Below are 22,270 nucleotides of genomic sequence, written 5' to 3'. Positions count from 1 at the left end.
TATTTTTTGTCTTATCCTGCATTCGCACTTTTAGTCTGTTTGCTAGTGGTCCATATACAGTCATTCCAAGAGTATGCCAGCATTTTAGTATTGTAAGGACAGAATAAAGAATCATCATCCAAATTACTGCAGTGGTACAAAGTAGAGGGGTTTGTCACAATAACACCTTTCCATTCCCAAACTATTGTACAGTATACCATCAGGGCTACTTTCTCAGATTTCAAATACACAAGCTCAATATAATTACCAGTAATGGCCAAAGTGGTCTTCATGAGTAAAATTGGTGGAATGACTTTTCTTTGACTTCTCAAAAATGTTTTCTGATAATTCACCATATTGACATTTAGTTTCAGTGATTCAAATATAACATTTATCATGAAATTCTATCCTTTGTATGATCCACAAGCAGAAGTTGTCCACTGATTCCACTGAGCAGTCGTGTACCCGCACCCGCACACATGCACAACCACCAAACAACACTGAACCTGTCATATGTGTCTTCTCTTGCAGCAGGAATAGAAGCATGGCAGGGAAATGCTGCTAAACAACTGAGTGCAGAGACTCCCACATAGCTGGATGCCCCAGGATGTCTATATAACAATGACTCTGTGATACTCTGATGAATTACATATGTGTTTGGTAGTATACACCACTGAGGAAAAGTTAAAAATGATGAAGCCTCCAAGGTGTTTCCTTCGGGGATTAATAAAGGCATTGTATTGTATTGTATTGTATTGTATTGTATATGAACTCAATCATATTACCTTATCTTAAGCCCTGTTTTAAAATCCAACTTATCTTTTTTTCTTGTAACAGTTGATTCTCACAACCCTCAAGCCAACAAAATTTGCATTTCATCAGCCCATTCTGACTACAGAAACAGCATTGTGGTTGCTCGGTCCATATGATTAAATGAACATGATTTGAATTGAAAACAGCCCTTGCAGAAAACATCACTTGGTTTAAATGAGATGAACCTGATATTAGAACATCTTTTTTTCGTTCTTTTCAGAGCCATTTTGTCACACACCTGTCAGAACAGTTGTACTACAGAAAGTGAGTGCAGACTAAAGGCTTCTCTGTGCATAGCTGCCTAGATGTTGTGTAATGTAGCCTGCGAGGTGAGGTGTTTTAAGAACATCAGTAAATTATAGCAACTATTTACAAGGACAAGTTCAGCAAATGAGGTGTTTTGGCTATAGTTTTATTGATATTTTGCCTATAGGAGATGCAGTTGATGAATAATCTTGTTTTAGGTTTTATTTTGATTATAGTTTGTAAAATATTTACGCCATATGGCTTCTGTAAAGCGTCTTGAGACAATTATTAAGCATTATTATACAAACATTATCCCAAATTTAAGAAGACATAATGGATACATTTTGAAACTTTTTTTAAAAAAATTAGTGTTCTTGACATTTCCACACATTTTATTGGATAAATCTGCAAATTTTGGTATGTCCATTTTTAAAGTTATTTGTTTGGCCTATGCTTGGCTGCTCAGTGTGATTTGTACTAACCGACACACAGGAAGCAATGAAGGTTACAGAAGTAAATGTCAGTGCAAATATGTTAAATATCCATACATACTCAGGTCTCCTCTTACTCTGCCTGTTCATCACTGTACTTCCTGGAGGATTGTTTGTCCAAAATCATACCAGCCTCAAAAACAGAGTTACTTACACCGACTTTATGTCCTGTTTCCTCATTTAGCTGAGATTTGGGCTTCCAGACATACTAATTTCCTGAAAATGTTGTTGATACAAACAGTATATAAATTCACATGCAGCAGATAGACAGTTTAGCTTAAAGGGCTAAACAATATGACAAGTAAAATAGGTCTAAACAATATGACAAGTAAAATAGGTCTAATAGTAATAATAATAATGTTTGGACAGATAAGATAAAATAGGATAACATAAATTAGGGCTTGCGCAGCAAGGTAGTGCAGTAGCTAGCAGCATTGCCACACAGCTAGAAAGTCTGGGGCCTTATATTGTGGAGATTGTTCTCAAACATGCTAGTGAAAAAAAAAACCACCCATGGGTGCTCTGGCTTCCCAACACAGTCCAAAAAATATGCTGAGGTTAACTGATGATTCTAAATTGTCTATAGGTGTGAATGTGAATGTGAATGTGCTTGTTTGTCTGTATATGTAGCCCTGTAATAGCCTGGTGACCTGTAACCCTATCATTGCCCTACATCAGCTGAGATAGACTCCAGCCCTAATCCAGAAGATCACACAAGATGAAAGACCCTACAGATATGTTCAGTACTGTTGATCAAATGATATCTTCCATGTGCACTTGAGGTTTGTGGTGTGGATGCAGCTCCACAGGTGGTAAGTCAAATTATAAGAAAGGGCAAAAATAATATTAGGGGCAATGGCACTCTACTGATGGCAAATAAAGAGTACAGGCTAGAGAAGCCGACTAACATGTTTGCAGCTGAGGTCTCAGTACAGTGAGCTCACATAAAGCTACATCAACAGGACTCCAAATCTCTGATAAAACACAGTTTCACTCATTGTTTCAATATATATATATATGTTATGATGATGATGATGATGCAGCTGTCCCTTCGCTTTCTGCGCGCGTCCAAACATATCACACATATTCACCCATTCACATTGAACCAAGAGTTGAACGTCGGCTTACCTTCGACAGCCCACACCGGCGGCAGTATCCATAGAAAATAAAAGATATCCATAATAATAGTCATTCCAGGCATTTGACTGTAAAAAGCCAATGCATTCATCGCGTAGCCGTCCAGCAGCGGGCCACTGACGGCGCATTCATTCGGAGACAGAGATCATCCTCCTCCCAGCAGCAGCAGCAGCAGCAGCAGCAGCAGCAGAGGGATAAAGACTGATGAGCTGCTGCTCAGGCCAGTTTGGACGAAACCAAAAGAAGGGGGCGGGAAAACGAGGAAACACCGGCATCCCATTGACTGCCCCCTAATGAAAGGCTTCGCTGAGAAAACCACTGGGACTCGTCCTGCCGTTGAAAATCAATTGGCTGTGGTTAATCAGCTGTTACAGTTGCAGGTTGGTTAACTAATCAGAGCAACTAGACATAATATGATTTAATTACAGCGGTGGGAACGGTTTTGGAATAGCCTACAATGAACTAAAGATAAAGTCGTAACTTTTTTTTCTTTTTGTGCTTTCTGTAAAAACAGTTAGCAAGCAAATGTTAGCTTGTAACAACTGTTAGCTTGGTGTACTTCTTCGTGTTTTGAGTTGGGAAAAAAAAATACCCAATCCACAGATTACATTTAAGTGTGACTTAAATGGATGAAAAATAAAAGGATGATTTATTTATTTGACATCATGGCGCTTGTAACTGTGGTTAGCAATTCTATCATTTCCTCTCCAAACCTTGCACGTTGTTCCAGTTAAATAACTTTTTAAGTCCCAAACAGGACATTAATTCCACAAAATGCCACGAAAGTCATTGGTTTTTATAAAAAAAAAATTTCTATAGGTGGCAGAGTTCTTCAGTAGAATTTTTTTCTTCTCTGATTCGATTTATTTTGCAACCTTTTGGAAGGGCACTACATCTCAAGTTATTGTGCGAGTGACGTATCATTTCAAATGATAGTTTTTCAGTGAAAGCTCTTGTTTCTCATTTGTCATGTCTTTTTAATTGACTGGTCCTGTTTCTAGTGATTAACTGGGCTGGAATACTGGCTGAGATGAAAAGTGAGATGGAAGATATTTTTAACGTCCATGAGGTGTCAACATGAGTTTCACCTCAAGCAGATAAACAGAAAAATGCTTTTTACACATTGGCACATCTGCATTAGCATTGGTAATATCAGACCATGGTAACATCGATAGCAACAAGCCAGTTGTGGACCTTTTTCTACATTCTGATGTCAATACTTCTCTTCATAAATAATCCTTCTCTTCTTAAGCTGGAATTTAATGCAGGGCTCATTATAGTATTTTTACACTGTCATGCTGGGACATAGAAAGGACTTGAATACTTCCTCCATCATAGTTTATCTCTCTCCCTACTCTTTTATTCCTTCTTCTTTTATTATGAATAAGCACATGTCTCTTCATGAACTGTTTTCTATATATAACTTGGGTTGGAACATTGTAAAGTGAAAGAATACAAAACCGGTGTAAGAGTAACCTTTTATAAGAAAATAGGTTTTTATTAATGCATGTATATATGTGTAGAGTTCAATGAGAGCAAAGTCTTTTGCCTCGGCTGCACTGCTGCCATGTCTGAAGGGATTCTACAGCTGACCTGTCTGAGCCATTTCATAACATAAAACTGGAGTGGCCGAAAGAGAATAAGGGAGGGGAAGAGAGAGAGAGGAGGTAGTGCTGGCAGCAGAGCAAGAGAGAGAGAGAGAGAGAGCACAGTGAGGAAATAGAGCAGAAGAATATGGGCCTGACAAAAAAGAATCCAGCCTGCCTCCAGATGAGTGAGGGCTGCAAAACAACAGATTAGAGGAGCCCAGGGCTTGTTCCCATGGAAACCTTCGCCCAGGGAAACGGCAGTGAGAATGCAGCAGATTGTAGGTCAGACGTGCCATCAACGATCCAATCAGATGTAATCTGTCTTGACTTATGGGTCATAGATTGAGCAGTAAAGCTGGTGCCTTTCTGTGGCTGCTCTCGATGTCGGGGTTCCAGTTCCAGTAGAAAAGCAAAGCAGGACAGAGCAGTGTATCTGCTGTAATCACTGGTGGATTGCACAATGGAACACATGTATCCACTGGATGACACCTAACAATGAGGTCAGGGCAACTCAGATTGGCTACCAAAAAAAGAAAAAGAAATAAGGACATATGGAAATATTTTCTGGTTTGACATCCCGGACATATTTATTTGTCTGGGCGCTCTGAAACTGTTACAAATCAGTTATGGTGTAGCACACATCTGGGCCATGTAACATGACAATACGTTGATGATGGAGTTACCACAGATTCAGTCTCTGCGGCTGTTTTTCAAACTGAACACATTGCAATTTAATTCAACCGCAGGCTGAGATAATATTAGCCACCCACTCAGAAAATGCCAACAGGAAGCTGCCAGGTTTATACTAACTTGCTATCTGAAGTATTTAGCGTCAACATCACCATGAGTGCAATAGATGTTTAAAGACAAATGATTTTCTACTCTGCTGCAGGAGTGGAATAATAATTCTGCACATTTCAAAAGGGAAAGGACCTTGGAAGAGCTGTTGGTATTGTCTTAGATAAAACAGAGAATATACAGTTGTGCTCATAAGTTTACATACCCTGGCAGAATTTGTAAAATGTGCTCCATTCTTTAATGAAAACATGAATGATCAGAGCAAATGCAATTGCATGACAATAAATATCTTTGTCTGAACACCAGCCCTAAATGAAAGAAAAATGTTTCCATTAACAAACATATTTGCTAAAAAATAAAGGACAATATTTCACAAATTTGGCCAGGGTATGTAAACTTATGAGCACAACTGTAGAGTTAATGTTCATTTTTGCTTAATTTACATCCAACACAAATTAAAATATAATAAAATTGCAAAGAAAAATACTCTATGAATTTATTGCCTATGCCCTGCGAAGTCTCATTTTTCTCCTTCCTATTACCTCCATAATTATTGCTTAAAAACTCAATTTCATTAGAATAGAATGAAACCATCCATGCAGATTTGGTTAGGTTAAGACATAAAAACAGCTTTGTTAGGTATTTGTATAATGTCTTGTCTTAAAATGGCTCCTTCATTAAGGCTAGGGGCCTGTGTTGTGGTAAAACAATAAACATTTGGTTTAAACCACAGTATGTACTTTCTGCCACTAGGGGTCCATCCATCCATTAGGCATACACCACGTAATCCTCTGTAGGATTGCAGAGGGGCTGGAGTCTATCTGTGCTGATTAGGGGTGAAGGCAGGGAACACCCTGGACAGGTCACCAGTCTATCACAGGGCTACACATAGATACAAACAAGCACACTCACATTCGCACCTACAGACAATTAAGAACCACCAATTAAACTCGGCACGTTTTTGGACTGTGGGAGGAAGCCGGAGAACAAGGAGAAAACCCATGCATGCACAAAGAGAACATGCAAAAACCATCGGGAAAGATCCCAGGAAGGTCGGGACATCTAACGGGGATCTTCTAGCTGTGAGGTGACAGCGCTAACCACCGATCTACCGTGCAGCCCACAAGGGCTCACTCAGTTATAATAACAAAAGGCAATAGTGATCCAGGCAGAAATTATGTTCACAGATGAACTGTATATTAAAGTTTTATCCACATTATGTTTAGTCATGTATATTGTCGAGGAACAAACAGCACCTTGCAGCAGAAGACATTTTAATCATTCCCTCTGCATCTCTTACAGCTTAGATTCCATTTATGAAATTATGCAGCCAGCAGTTTAAAACAGGGCAGTTTTATGTAGAACTAGTGGCTGTGATAGAGGGTATGATGTCTACAATTCTACAATTTCATTTAGCAGACGCTTTTGTCCAAAAAGACGATGTAATTTATTTTATTCAAGTGTTAAAATTAAACACATTTTTAATTGAAATTAAAATATAAATTAAAATATTTCCTAGTTTTATGCCCCTATGTCTCTCGAGTAATGCATTTGTTTACGTTCACTGCTATGCCACAGAGCTTATAGGCTTAACCTAATCACACAGGACAGAAGACATACAGCCTCATGTCTAATGTTACAGTGACCTCCTCCTGTGTGGTAAGAATGGGAAAAAAATGTTGCAAATGAACATCATCAAAGTGACAAATCTGTATATATTTTTCCAAAACATACTTGGCAAAACCTTCCATTTTAGTAGATGAATTGGAGTTTGTAGTCAGGTCAGTCGGTAATTTATAAAACAAAAATCATGGGTCAATGGCTTCAGATGAATGTATTCTTGATAGTGATGAGGGGTGAAGACAGATGCTGCTTTATTAGCTTTGCTTAGCCATGACATAGGTCTTCTCCATCCCGTGTTTCCACTGTTAATCATCACAGATAGGGTATTTCTGAAACATAGGGCATGGACACATACATTGCTGTCCTGCAAAGAACACAGAAGCTTCCCTAAAGGAACTCTGACAGTCTGCACCAGTCAAACATGGAATTGGTGAAATTGATTTTAAGCTGCTCATTTTGGTATGCTCAGTCTATTTCTATCATAACATAAACAAAATGTCTGTTACTTGACAAAATAAAGCTTTTGCACTAAAATCCGCACTTCCTCTGTTTTGATAATATTTTGTATATTTGATCATGATGCTTCATCTTGACCATATAAACATTTGTTAGATTAAAAAATAATAACATAACAAATTAGCACATACTTTGCAGTGATGAAAATTATGAGATTTGAAACCTTAAAAAATAGTGATAGATTCATTCATTCAGGAAAATGCTTGTGGGTAAAGAACAGAAGTTTTATTATACATCAGCACTGCTAAGGCATTATTGATTCCCAGGTTACATTGATACCAGTTTTTAGCTGATCTGTATTTCTGGGTCGGGCCTTTCTCACCTTCGTCTTGACAATACTCCTTACGAGCTTCAGGTCAAGTAAGTTAGCTGAATAATCAAACATGAAAGTTTATATTTTTGAATTAAATTACTTTAAAAAACATGTTTCACAAGATAGATAGATAGATAGATAGATAGATAGATAGATAGATAGATAGATAGATAGATAGATAGATAGATAGATAGATAGATAGAAGTCTCAGTAGAAAACGGCTTAGTTCTCCTCTGTATGGAACCATATAACTTGTGCTCATTCACAAGTGGTAGATCTTCATGTATTTCCTTGTGATACTTAACCATCCCCCTCCCGATGATATGGTGATGATGAGCATCCAACGGTGGATGAGTAATGTGTGTGTGGAATTAACCCCAGAGGATGTGAGATGATTTGATTGCTGAGGATGAGTGCTTAGCAGGTTTCCATTCCACAGCCCTTCTTACATTTGGCTGTGTAGCTGAATCTCTCAGCAGATTATGATGTCACTGCGGAGTGGGAACAGAGTCAGCCTTTCATCTAGAGTCAAGGATCACAGTCAGGATTAAGTGCATGTAGGTAGTAGTCCGTGGCCAGTGAATGCTCAGAAACAGTAGAGCTGAGTTCATCCAGTTCTGGCTTCTTCGTTGTGGACCTTAGAGAAAATGAAATTGTGGATTTTTTTCTGTGTGAAGATGAAGAATACCACAAAGATAATGAGAGACATCTGAGAGAGGCTTGTTTTCACTCATTTGGTAAGTAACCCAATCTGTCATGCATTTCCTGTTTGTAAAAAATAATGTTGATGAAATTTTTAGATGTCAACAGAGAAAGACAGCATTAGTCAGGCAAAAGGGTCAAATGTCATGAAAAACATGCCAAGGAGGTTTGTGCCTTATTTTGGGGGTGCTTATTGTTCAAAGCATTTCACTAATATTATCCTGTTCTCTAGGCTTCCTTTGCTGCCCATAACAAGCAATAAGCAAGATGAAGGTGAAATGGAATACGCTGGGCATAGTTGTCTTCTTTCTGCTCTCTGTGGTCATGACCTGCTGCTTTATATGGCAGTATAGGATGCCAAAGTTGAAGACAGGTAAAGTTCCTTTAACCAACACAGATTTACACTCACAGAGTGACTTTTGAGGATGCAGGGTTCATTTTAATCTAGAACTACTTTTGAACCTGAGTCTTCCTTAGCCTCTGTGGTATAATTGCTCATTTGCAGGAGCCACAGCAGGATTACACAAAGCTGGAAATAGTAACAGCAGGATTACCAGTTCCGTTAAGCAGAGTTTAACTCCTGCTGAGAGACAGCAGGAAGAGTGAGTGTGAAACTGAGTAGTCCTGGGTTTTTCTGAAGAAAATCACAGCAGTCACTCCCTTCAGATGTTTTGTATGTGACATAAATTCAAATTCAAAAATCCAAAAAAAAAAAACAGAATACACTGTCCTTAAAGAAATCAATAAGTCACATAATAAACAGCCCATTGTATATTGTAGGTGCATCAGAAATATATTTCCTACTATTTCTTCCTGTACTGCTATAAATTTGTGTTTTTAGCATGGAATGCTATGATTCAAGATTCCCTCCAGTACAGATAGATTAGAAACTGCACAACACGGTCCTAATATAAGACTGTATTAGGTAATTTAGTGTCATTAAGTAATAATGTATTCATATATACACCCCCAGTGGATAATTACTGCAGTGATTAATATATTTCAGCTGGCAACAACTTATTTATTCCTAGCTGATGCAGTGAGGAGCTTCTCATTTCTTAAACTATCATGTCAAATGACATATCCTGTGGTCATGGCAAGGATGTTAATCTGTCTCAGAAGGATCAAATTATCGGCCTGCATCAAGCAAAGAAAACAACTAAGGGTGTTTCTGAAACTACTGAAACCAGGCTAAGAACCATCCAATGGATTATTAAAACCTGGAAGGCTAGTGGAACCATCCTCTTCAAGAAACAAATGTGGTCGGTCATGTGGTCCGATGAGTCCAGACTTACCCTGTTCCAAAGTGATGGGAGCATCAGGGCAAGAAGAGAGGGGGATAAAGTGATGCACTCATCATGTCTAGTGCCTACAAGCCTGTAGGGGTTAGGGTTATGATCTGGGGTTGGTCAGATTCAGCAACATTATGTTCCCAAGGAATGAGATCAACAGACTACCTGAATATACTGAATGATCAGGTCTTTTCATCAATGGAGTTTTTTTTCAAGATGGCACCGTGATAGCGGCAGCCAGTTACAGCAGCTCCTGTTAACTCTAGGTGTTTTTAAATATTTCTTGTAGTTTTTCTCTTTCCTTTTATTCTATTCCTCAAGTGGGTGCATCGCATTTGTACAGTGCAGCAATGGAGGTACAATTGGCGCTTCCCCTACTTTTTCTACTCTTTTTTTCGGAACTCGTAAGTTTCTCAGCTGGCGACCCGTTCAAACACGGCGCCATTGTTTACAGTCGAGATCAGCTGTTGGCGCTGAGCCAGGCAAGGCAGTTGCGATGGGACAGATTAAGCGACATCCCAATGGAGCTCCGGAGAAGGCGAAGAGGCCGCAGAGCAGGAGCGAAGCACCGGGAGAAGAGGAGACGCTACAAGCCGTCCGTTCCATCCGTAATAATGGGAAATGTGAGATCTCTCCCGAACAAGATGGATGAGGTGGCGGGGCTGACCAAGGAGCAGTTGGGAGTATAGGGAGAGCAGCCTCTTGATGGTTGCCGAGACATGGCTGAATGAATGGACTCCAGACTCTATCCTAACTCTGGATGGCTTTCATCTCGTCAGAGCAGACCGAGACGTGAGGGAGAGCGGTAAGAGGAAGGGAGGGGGTCTGGCGATGTATGTGAATTAGAGTGTAATGCGGGGCACATTAGCGTAAAACAGCGGCTAAGGATGTTCAATTACTGGCGGTCAGTCTGCGTCCATTCTATCTGCCACGGGAGCTTTCACATGTAATAGCTGTTACTGTGTACATGGGCGTAACCACCATCTCAGAAGTGAGGGGGACAAATTTTTCAGAGGATTTATCATTCTCTTACATTTAATTGCACCGTCCTTAGTGGCTAAAGAACCACATCCCTAATCCCTAACAGCCACAATACAATACCAGGGGACCAACTAGGCTAGTTCTTTAAACTACAAAGTATAAAACTTTAAACTATAAAATCTAAAGTTTTAGTGGCCAAACTCTAGTTGAGTTGACAACAATGTCCCTTGAACATCTACTGGACGAGTAACCAAAGGAGCCAAACACTGAACATGAAATGATCAGTACTGCCTGGTTTCTCCCTGCAATAGATATCTTATTTTCAGGAAGTTATAATCTCTCCTTACCTGTAAGACCCTACATCCTTGTCCCTGCTGCTGGCCTCTGATCCATCTCCTCCCTGACTCTGCTCTTTCTGTTATGGCAAAAAAAACATTTAAAAAAATGTGGTAAGAAAAATTCTGAAATAGCATTAGGAAGAGTAAAAATTGCAGTAGAATTTAACCTCAAAATCACTTTAACCCATAGAGACATATTTTTTCTCAGCCACTTATATATATTTTTTTTCACCTCTGCAGACCCTGCATGGTCAACATTACTGCTGGCCGCTGCCTCTGGTCCATCTCCTGCCTGACTCTGCTCTTTGTTATGGAAATAATCATTAAAAAATCTGAAAATCAAAATTCTGAGATAGAATTAGAAAGAGAAGGAGTAAAAAAAAAAAAAAAGCACATCTTCTGCCCAGAAATGAAAGAGGACTGGGTTTATTCCAAGAATAAACTAATTAGCAAGTAATGTAACAGAGGCAACCACATTTGAATTATTGTTAACTAGCTTAACATATTGATATATTGCCACATTTTACCTTGTCATCATTTAGCTAACAAGTCTAACATTGTTTGCATCCAACAAGGTCACACAACTTACACGGTTTGTTTGGAAAAAACTGTGTAAAGTTTTTTTTCTTCTTGCTGGCTCTGGCTGGTTTGCTAAACATTACTCCAGACGCACGTTCAGCACTGCTCAGCACAGCAGCACGTCTCCTGTGGAAGACCTGCGTTAGCATGCGCTCATGGTGCGTTCAAAGACGGCTCGGGAAAACACGTTACTGGATGCTAATAACGGGTTTAGCTGTTGTAACGGCTGAAAAAAGTGCGGGGGACAGAGGGAACAGATGTGGAAAGTGCGGGGGACATGTCCCACGCGTACCCCGCGTCCGTTACGCCCATGACTGTGTACATCCCGCATCGGCTGATGCAGCGGCAGCCTGAGAACTCATCCACAGTGAAGTGTCCCAGCTGCAAGCATCTCACCCTCAGTCTCTTACTATCATCTCAGGAGACTTTAACCATGCATCACTCTCTGCTACTCTCCCCACGTTCACCCAGTACATGACGTGCAAAACCAGAGACAGTAAAACCTTGGACCTACTGTATGCAAACGTCAAAGACGCATACAGCTCCTCCCCCCTCCCCCTGCTGGGCAGCTCAGATCACAACCTGGTGAGACTGCAGTCCATTTAGATACCAAGGGTGAAGAAACAACCCCCCACCATAAGGTATGTGAAGAAGTGGTCTGATGAGGCTTCTGAGGTGCTGCAGGACTGTTTTGAGACCACTGGGATGTGCTGTGTGGCCCACACGGGGAGGACATCAACACACTGACAGACACTATTACAGAATACATTAATTTCTGTGCAGAGAATATTGTACCAACCAGGAAAGTACGGTGTTTCTCAAACAGCAAATCCTGGGTGACCTCAGAACTGAAGACCCTGCTGAAGGAGAAGAGAAGGGTTTTTGGATCTGGGGACAAAGAGGAGCTGAGGAGGGTGCAGAAGGAGATAAAGAAGAAGATCAAGGCGGATAAGGCCAGCTACAGGACCAAGATGGAATCTCATCTGAAAAATAATAACACAAGGGGGGTCTGGAAAGACCTGAGATCCACCTCTGGTTACAGCGGAGGCCATGAGAGGGGAGCTGCAGCAGGAGACCGGGAGTGGGCCAATGAGCTGAATCTGTTCTTTAACAGGTTTGGCTCTGCTCCCACTCCTCCCCCAATAAAGGACTATTCTATTCTATTCTATTCCTCCTCCCTCTCATCAAAGCACTGACCAGCCAGCTCCTTCTTCACACCTCAGCTCCACCAACAGCACCTCCCCTCCTTCCCCTCCTCCCCCACCCTCCACCACCTCTGGACTTCACACACAGCCCCACTACCTCCCCCTGTCTCACCCCCACCACCACCACCATCACCCCCTCTCCTGTCATCCTCCTCCACCCCCAGCCTCTCCATAACTGCTGATCAGGTGAGAAGTGAGCTAAAAAAGCTCAAGACCAGGAAAGCCGCAGGTCCTGATGGAATCGGCTCCACAATCCTCAGAGACTGTGCAGACCAGCTCTGTCAGTTGCTGCTCCACATCTTCAAACTGAGTCTGGAGAGGGTTCCAGTGTTGTGGAACACTTCCTGCCTGGTTCCTGTCTCAAAGACCAGGAACCCCAGGGAGCCAAACCACTTCGGATCTGTGGCCCTCACTTCTCATCTGATGAAGACGATGGAGAGGATCATCCTCAGGAATCTACGCCCCCTGGTGAGCCCTAATCTGGACCCACTGCAGTTCGCTTACCAACCGAACATTGGAGTGGATGACGCAGTTGTCTACCTGCTACACAGATCACTGACTCACCTGGAGGACACTGGCAGCACTGTGAGGGTCATGTTCTTTGACTTCTCCAGTGCTTTCAACACTATCCAGCCTTCCCTCCTCAGGGTGAAGCTTGAGGGAGCGGGAGTAGACTGTCACCTGGCTGCTTGGATCATCGACTACCTCACCAACAGACCACAGTACGTGAGGCTTCAGGATTGTGTTTCTGATGTTGTGGTCAGCAGCATGGGGGCCCCACAGGGGACAGTGCTCTCTCCATAGATATATACAAACACTCGATGTCTCTTGAGCGCTGTCAGCCTATGGGGAGCAACGTCGCCACATGGCGGCCATCTTGGGACAGGGCTGCTCGATCACTCATAACATTAAAGTCAATGGAGCATGGATTTTAAAATCACTGTAGATTGCTCAATTTTCAACCGATTTTAGAACAGCTTGGTTTGTTATAAACGTCAGAGATGTACTTCTTTTACTGCTTACTTAAGAATAATTAAAACCATTGAATTCATATAAAAAATATATTAAGTAGATAGGTAATAAAGAAATAGCTATACACACACAGATATTATACTGTCAATCTTTAATATTTACAATATTCAAATAGACAAAATAAATAAATGATAAACAAAGTAATGCTAAAAAAGTAATGCTAAAATGAAAAATAATGACATTTGAACAAAAAAATAAATAATAAATAAAGAAAAATAATAACAAGGTTCCCACTCTTTTCAATAAATCATTTTCCAGGATTTTTGCAGTGTCCCATAACCAACTGAAGTTACAACAATGGAGTGGGCAACTTTTAAGTTAATCTCGCCTTCTTAAAAAAACAAGATTAAAGGTTGATGACCAATATCTCTAACTAGCTGCACAGTATCATGTTAAGCTTTTGAATTTATTTCTAAATCTCAGGCATGAAAATTGTCTGCTCGCTGTCTTTTTAGTCAAAGGTTATTTAGTGTCTTACTATTCTTAATTTATGGTTTATACTTATATTGTTATCTTCACAATTTTATCCTGCTGGTTTGAGGACTGCAGCGAGGACCTTCCACTTCTCTAAACTTCAGGCTGCCAACTGCAAAAAAAAATAAAAAATGAACACAGATATCATCTTTTTTCAGCATAAATGGATGTAAATGTAATATTATTATTTATTATTTTATTATTACTGCTTTTAGCAGTCCAACAAAATGTTAGTGTGTGACTTTTTTTCTATCTATCTATCTATCGATCTATCGATCTATCGATCTGTACCTATATATATTGTAAATGGCTTTTAAGCTGAGCTAGATTCTACAAAGCGTTTTGCAGTGTGTTTGTCCTATGCAAGTTCACACACAAAAGCTTATTGATTCCAATAACATGCTAAACAGAGTTAGATGTGCGTCATCCATCAATGATCAAACAACATTATCACGTTTTCTAAAAAGTAAAAATCTTTGCTTCTGTATATGTTGTGTTTCCAGTCTTATAAGTGATGACATTGCCTTTCCTCCTTTTTCCACAGAAATACTCACAAAAAAGCTATAGTGGAGGAGCTGTGCCCTCGCTTCCCTGAACCTGTGCCCCTTGAACATCCCATCACATCACTGAGGGTGGCCTTAGAAAAGGTGAATCTGTTCAGCTATTTTTTCAATTATTACATTCAGTGTAAAATGTTTGCTCATTGATATTACCAGGGGCGGCTGGTCAATAGAGGGCGCTAGGGCACCGCCCCCTCTGTCTCACATCATGTAGAGTCACAGCCCTTCCTTTAATAAAACGTTTTTAAAATTACATATACATGTATATCCTATGTTTTAACAAGCAAAATGGATAATAGAGCCTGTAGAGAGTTACAAAAATGTATAATTTGTAATAAAAAGTCAGATTAGAAACGTCCGACGTTGTCTACAATTACTAATAGTGGACATATATGGCCGGGGCGCACTCATCTTTCCCCATTGACTCTCGTTATAACTTTGACATGCGCAGTTCGTTCCTCTTCAATACAAGAGACAGGAGACCACAGGGTGCAGGCTGACCGCCCCCTGCAGGTCAGCCTGCGCTGAACTGTCACTCATCTTCAGCAACACAGAGTTCAGGAGTTGCAATGGTGCAGTGGCTCTGTACCAGCTCTTCATGAGCAACAATCTTCAGGACACCTTCTCAGAGACTGTGTCTCTCCTGAAGATCCTCATCACGACTCCAATGACGACAGCTGAATCTGAGAGGTGCTCAGGGGTGGATTGAACGTTATTTCATGGTGCGCTGGTATTTATTAAATAATTTTGTTTATTGGGCACCCGATGCACATATAGCTCATCGGGTTTAAGGCATTAGAGGAGATTTAATTTCCTACGACTTTGAATGTAGCATGCGCATGCGCACATACAACCTCTCCCTCACCCCCCTCTAACCTCCCCCCTCTTAACATTTACGAAGAAACGCCTCCCTCCAGAAACTTGTGTAGGACTCGTGAAGTTGCCTACAGCCGCAGTTTAATACAATAATACATTTTACCTGTCCAGAAGGAATTTAGCAACCAAAGCATCTGTCTTTAGGTCCATTTGTTGCTTGAGCTGACGCCATCGCCCAAATGATTCGCCAATAATCACTTTTGTTTTTGCATTCTCGCAATCCAGTTGTCTTTTATTTTCTCTGACCTCAAAAAATGACTGTCTTTTACGGCTGGGTCCCCCTGGATCTTTATCTGCCATTATGTAAAAAAAGATGAGAAAACAAGTCGCCAGCTAACTACGAAGCTATACCAAAGCAACACATACAGAAAACACGTAAGTCCAAGGCGTACGTAATCTACGTAACTAGGGCTTTGGGCTCTTTGGGCTCCAAGCCTAAGATAAGATAAGATTAAATAAGGTTTTATTTGTCACATGCACGGTTATACATAGTATAATGCCTAATGGTTTCAGTATTTTTTTTCAGGCAAAGTGACAAATTTTTATTGCTTTGATCTTAAATATGCAGATTTGCTGTTTTCTCATTGTCATGTAAGGTTGTTAATGTCAAAGTTAGCTCACAGAAGCACTGTCTGCTTTAAGTCTTATCGTTAGGCTTTTTTTAAACAAAATGTCCAATGTTTGTTGGTTTCACAGGTATGGATTTGTTTTTGTCTATTTGAGTATGTAAATATAAATATGTTGTTCCAAAGATTTTGCTGGACAGAAGAAGCACTTGGCACTCTTTGAAGCTAGAAAAATGAATTGTTTCTTTTTTTACTTTTGAAGTAAAAAATAGATTTGCATATTTATACATTCTTAATTTGTTTAATTATAGAAAAGGAGATTTTAAGGGTTTGTGTGTACCAATTACACCTTATCTGGAGCAAATCATATCAAACACTGGGGAGATAAATTCAAATTCACTAGCTGGTAACATTTACGTGCATTTAATTGTTTATTTGACTCAGCAGTAGTGCTTCGGTGTACCCTCGTAGTGGTGCATAGTAATAGCACATCAAATGGCTTTGAACATAATTTACATCAATTGTTGTATTCCAGTGTTGCCGACTCTGCTATTTGGTTTGGTAAATTAACTGCGCCCCCCAAGAGAAAAATTCACCAGCTGGCACTGGATATTACCCATGGTCTTAATGAAGTTTCTCCTAACAGGCAGATGTACTCCTGAGGTCAAGCATTCATACCACCAAGCTACCAGCAATATCAGCCATTGTGGTTTTAAATGACTCTGTTCTCTGGAATGGAAACTTTGGCCAGAAAAACTTAAGTGACCCATCCTCATCTGTACCCAATGAGTACACAGTGTACAGGTGAGATTTACTGGTATGCTTGTTATGTAGAGATGCAAGCAGGGGAGAGGTTAGAATAAAATATGAAAATGGCATGACAAACAGGAAGTGATGATTTGTCTAAATACCAAATAAATATTAATTTATCAATCGTAAAAGCTGTTAAGACAGTCCATAATAATAGCAGCTTTGACTGAACAATAATCATTGCCTCACATGACGTAGCTGGCAATCTAATTCAGTTTTCATTGAATACTGCATTTGATCTGTAGCTTAGAATTGGAATTAGGGGTAAGGGTTAGGATTAGACCATTTGCATTACCGTAAATACATTTCATATAGGCCCTGTGATCGATGAGATCCAACCACTCACAATACTGAGTAAATCTAGTGGGGAAAGTATGTATGCCAGTCTGTATTATTAACCAGGATACATTTATTTAATTAACTAGACTAAGCATGCATTGTGCTCATATTAATCACACTGATTGCAGAATTGCAAGTCTCTCAAAGATCTTCCCCACACTGATGCTATATAAATTGTGGGAAGATGGCCTGGTGGCCTCTTTGGACGATCCTCTGGAGAAGTACACTGAAATTTCACCATCAAAAACCCACTGGGGAATGGTGGGAGGCCAGGATATTCAACATCCAAGATACTCAGCAGCCTCTCACCTGCAGTCACCCTGCGCAGGATGGCCAGCCAGCTGTCAGGTAACCTGTTTAAATGGCATAATAGCCATGTTTGAATAAAATACAGCAGCACACATCACAAAACAGTGTAGGCAGAATATTCCAGATCTGTAAAGAATCACCTCATTTGCTCAGTGATTACAAAATGCCTGTCAATCAGAGATCGGATGAGGTACAGACAGTAGGTCAAGCTGTTAGTTGAATTACAGAGATTACTTTAATAACAAAAAAATATATATCTTTATTTACTAGACATGAAAAACACTATGTTTACTGCTTAACTAGCAACTGAAAATCATTCTGCCAGGGCAGACACTGCATGGGCCATTGTGCCTCATTTCACCGAATGCCCTGGTCATCTTCAATTTTTTAAAAGTGATGAATATTGATTGAGCTGACCATGTGTATAAGCTGGGGTCACAATTAACTTTAGATTTGAGTTAAAAATCCCTAAAAAAAAAAAAGAAGTAGGATAATGTTTATTCTTTCATCATTTTGCCATATTATGGTATGCATCATTTCGATGCCACTTATCAAAAAATTATTTGACTTTGAATTTTGAGTTGGAAAATCAGGATTTTCTTTTACCCAGTAGCAATATTACATGATTTTTTCAGTTGAAACCATTATTGGAGTGGTTTCGTCTATCATACCTGCTCAATGCATGTTCAAATATTTGTCAGAAATGCAAAAAAAATTTTTTTAAATAATTTTTTCTCATAAAGTAAGTTTCTGAATGGTATCATATTTTACTTTTTAAAGCTCATATTGGTGCCATCATAAGGGAAATATCTGTCTATTAAGGTGAAAACTAAAGGTTTTATGGTTTGTGAAATATAGGAAGAGAAAAAAACATGGACAGTTTTCCACCAAATTTGCAACATCATACAACTGGTTTGTACTATTCTATCAAAGTTATTGAAGACACATCTACGTATCAATGAGCCTGCAAAAACCCAAGTTATGGCACTTCAAACATAGCTACACAGATTGACACAAAGAAAACAATTCAAAAATTGACATGACCCTATCCCTCTGTAAATTTTTTACTCAAAACATCACAACACCTGTGTCCAAATATTTTAAACATTCCACTTAATACTATATGCACAGAGAAAAAATCTTGTACATATAAGATGGTCAGGTGTGAACTTTTTTTTTTCCAAATTTGGTGAACTTAGGTGGAATGACCTATATGTCAATGGATACTAAATTACTGGCAACAAGAAAAGAAACCCAGTATGTAAATTTGACCTGAAGTTGATAAACTCAACTGACAAAAATAATAGCTCTATTAAATAAAGAGGAGCAGCTACTGATATCTCATATCTATGTAAACAGAAGACGATGATGGATATCTCTTGCCATTTGTAGCAAGAGTTCACTTCCAATCATCCCATGACATCACAGTTTAGCAGCTCAGCAACAGTGTGAAGAAAGTACACAGGTCCAAATGTAGGTCTACACTCGCACACAGCACCATGTTGTTCCTGTTAATTACATGTCTCTACCACCCACTACAGCACCTTGGCTAACTTTGGCTTAGAAATCGGAGCTATAATTACATTGAGCTGTGTCCAGAGATAGAGATAATCAGCTCTTTGCTCTCAGAATTACAGAGGATTAACAGAGGAGGAAGTCAAGTTGAGTGTAGGTGTCTATCTGCGCTCTGTTTTAGGACACAGACTCACACCATAACACAAGCTGCCAGACAAGGAAGGAATTATAGGATATGACTTTACCTACTACACACAATTAGAGATGCTGCATGCTAGCAGTTGCTAACGTGTAACTGAAGTATTGTAGAAAACTTGACCTGTTGATGACACCTGATGAAAAGTTTGAATTTGTATAAACTTTCAGATGGTATCCATAGTGCACCTACTTTTGGATAACTGAGTTAATACGGATCTTAGCATTACCTTATAATTCTGTTTACTGAGACTTAGTCTTTATGCTTGTTTGAAAAATGTCAAAACACAACAATGATTGTGTACACTGTTCTAATGCATATTAATCACAGAAGTGTTAAGTGGTATCTGAAATGTTTTAGCACAGGCATCTGTAAAAGGTTTTAACATACAGTTGATTTGATAAAGGAGACAGTGCATTCAAGAGGTCATGGACAAAACAGTCCACAGATTTATCCACCAGTTTTACTGACTAAAGTTTAATATTTTTACAGGGTTACCCAGAAGATTAAGGTCAACTAATCTCCTTTGGAGTGGAGACACACAGGCAGCCCTTAATTTGTTACAGGATGATGTTCTCGTGGCAGACCCAGGCACAAAGTAAGACTCTGTTTCCTGTGTTGCTTTGTCTTTGACTCTGATGACTTAAGTTTATTTCTGTGGTATGAAAGGAACGAGAACATCTATATTTAGAGCAAGTGGGCATAAGGCCACCGTCTTTCAGGCAACTTGTATCCTAAGCAGATGCAAACATCAGTAACACTGGTTTTTGTTTCCCCTCAGATGCCACTACAGCAATGTTGCTTTTTCTTTACTGGCCAATGTCTTGGCCCAAAAGGTGAGTGGCTCAGATTTTGAGACATGGGTTTCGGACAACATTCTGAAGCACCTGAACATGAAGGACACTGGTTTTAATTTGACTCCAGCGATTCAGAAGCAAATGGCTGTAGGTGTGTACAGCGATGGCCAGCCAGCTCCCCTTTACAACCTTGGCTGGTACCGGCCAGCAGGTCAGATGTATTCTACAGCAGCTGACATGGCCAAACTTATGATGGCTCTTCTGGGCTCATACGGAAGGGCCCTGCTCCGCCAGGACACACTGAACACCATGCTGACCCCAATCATCAGATGTCATAGTGGCTACTTTGCCAACTCCACTGGCACACCGTGGGAGATCAACGAACAATTCGGCTACGATGTAGTGAGGAAGGACGGCGACCTAGATGGATTTGCAGCCACCTTCTCTCTGGTGCCACGTCTGAAGCTGGGTCTAGTGATCCTGATGGCTGGGGTTCGGCCTGCCGACAGAGACATTGTGAGCCAGACATACAATTATCTCATCCCTGCAGTGGAGAATGCTTTCAGAAATGCTCGGCGAATTCTCAGACCACCACCTGACCCAGCTCCATATATTGGCTTTTTTACTTACAGAAATATGACTTTCTATGAGATTAAGGTGGATTCAGATGGGGTGCTTGTCATGCAGCAGTTTGGACCACAGGTAGACACAAATGTGCCATCCAAGTACCGAACTATTAAGCTGGATTACCTTGAGGACAGGGTGTTCAGGGTGGTGTTTGAGAGCCCCTATCCTTGCAAGTTGAAAGTTAATAGTGCCTCGGTCTCCTTGGAGGCACAGGACAGACAACTCTTCAACTTCTACCTTTTCACCAAAAAAGGTGTGTCACCAGGATTTGACTCCCCAGGACTCAACACATACAGGGTGATGAGGGTAGCTGGCAGACCTTACTTTACTTCATAAATACTGGAATTCAACAAGTTCATCACTAACAGGGACAGATGAGGTGGGAAACTTGATACTGAAAACACATCACAGTTTTTTTTACTGTGTTGTCAGTGTCATGTGAGTCTCTCTTGCTAAGTTTATTATAATTATTCTGGACTGGTATTTTGTATTATTTATGTAAAACTCTTGTGCAAATGATCAGTTCTACCATTTACTCTTGTCCAAATATCCAAGGCAATCTTTGACAGATCTTTCTGTTCAATAACTGGCACTGCTGTAAAAATGTTTGCTAAGGGGTGTTTAATTCATTTACAATGTGGCATTATTCTTCTTTATCTTTTAAGTGCCTGCAGTGTGACCTAAAGAGGTAAAACACAACTGACTAAAATGTTGAATGGTTAAGATTTTCAAGAATCAGTCCCAGCAGGCAAACATGTCAACACAGTGTCTATGAGGAATACATCTACAAGTTAAATGATATATTAAATAAAGACCAAATTTAATATAAGTGCTATTTGTTTATTGTATTAATTGTTTGTTAAGCAATACTAACGTGTAATCAAGGAAGGACACTTTAGACACACTGCCAACTGTAGTAACAGTTAAACTGATTTATGTTGTAGAGGTTTCACTGAGGCAGGGTTTGATTACATTACAATGTATGATGGGTTTCATTATCAACAGACTTTGACCTTTGAGCCAAGACCGAGTCAACAAATACAGTACGAGTCATTTCATAGAAGAGATTTTGGCCTTTCTTCTTGCAAGGTGATCAAACAAATATGGATCTGAAAATTGTGGACTTCTGGCAAGTAGATGAAAAATGTCATGCTCAGCAGCAATTAGCATGATGAATAGCACTGCCAGCAGAATTATTCTAAAGTAATATAAGCAGAGAATTGGGCAAGCTGTCATATCTACCATTATTCAACTGACATAATCTCATTTTCATTGCTGTGACGTTTCTAGAATTACTCTCGCAACAAACACTTAAAGGCCATTTCAGTGGTGTTTGGACTGAGGGTGTTTTGTGGTTCTCACATCTCAGGTCTCCATCCAGAAGATGGTCATGGGTCTGTATGGACACTTGTGTCAATGTTCATGTACAGCAAGCATGTGCTGTATTATTGTGAAACGGTCAAATACTGTTTTATTTTTTCTTTTCTTTTTTTTTAAATAGCTTTTTCATGTTGTTTAGCCAAGTTCAACAAATACAAAGCTCTTCTTCATCCTGTCAGAAAGTTGC

At 39.9% G+C, this 22,270-nt stretch overlaps 2 protein-coding genes across 5 annotated transcripts in view; one reads left to right on the top strand and one right to left on the bottom strand.

Moving 5' to 3' along the window:
• LOC110968556 (ephrin type-B receptor 2-like) overlaps positions 1 to 2,961 on the bottom strand; it is a 63,652-nt gene extending 60,691 nt beyond the window's left edge. Inside the window, exon 1 of one of the 4 annotated variants that reach the window (XM_051949352.1) lies at positions 2,658 to 2,961. In XM_051949352.1, the coding sequence (XP_051805312.1) occupies positions 2,658 to 2,757 (100 nt within the window). In that variant the 5' untranslated portion in view covers positions 2,758 to 2,961. The remainder of the gene's footprint in view (positions 1 to 2,657) is intronic. The other 3 variants (XM_051949351.1, XM_022218461.2, XM_022218460.2) reach the window with 3 other exon arrangements.
• Positions 2,962 to 7,952: 4,991 nt separating this feature from the next.
• LOC110968558 (putative beta-lactamase-like 1) lies at positions 7,953 to 21,532 on the top strand. The gene is given in 9 exon segments (XM_051949440.1): positions 7,953 to 8,242; positions 8,440 to 8,580; positions 12,181 to 12,210; positions 14,676 to 14,755; positions 16,757 to 16,914; positions 17,388 to 17,485; positions 17,488 to 17,607; positions 19,772 to 19,877; positions 20,061 to 21,532. Coding segments are annotated over 8 exon segments (1,677 nt in total). The 5' UTR covers positions 7,953 to 8,242; positions 8,440 to 8,474; the 3' UTR covers positions 21,040 to 21,532.
• Positions 21,533 to 22,270: the final 738 nt, after the last annotated feature.

The sequence above is a fragment of the Acanthochromis polyacanthus genome, chromosome 6 (assembly GCF_021347895.1).
Source record: "Acanthochromis polyacanthus isolate Apoly-LR-REF ecotype Palm Island chromosome 6, KAUST_Apoly_ChrSc, whole genome shotgun sequence".
NCBI lineage: Eukaryota > Metazoa > Chordata > Actinopteri > Pomacentridae > Acanthochromis > Acanthochromis polyacanthus.
The sequence above is the reverse complement of the archived record's forward strand: the minus strand, read 5'-3'. Positions and strand labels throughout refer to the sequence as shown.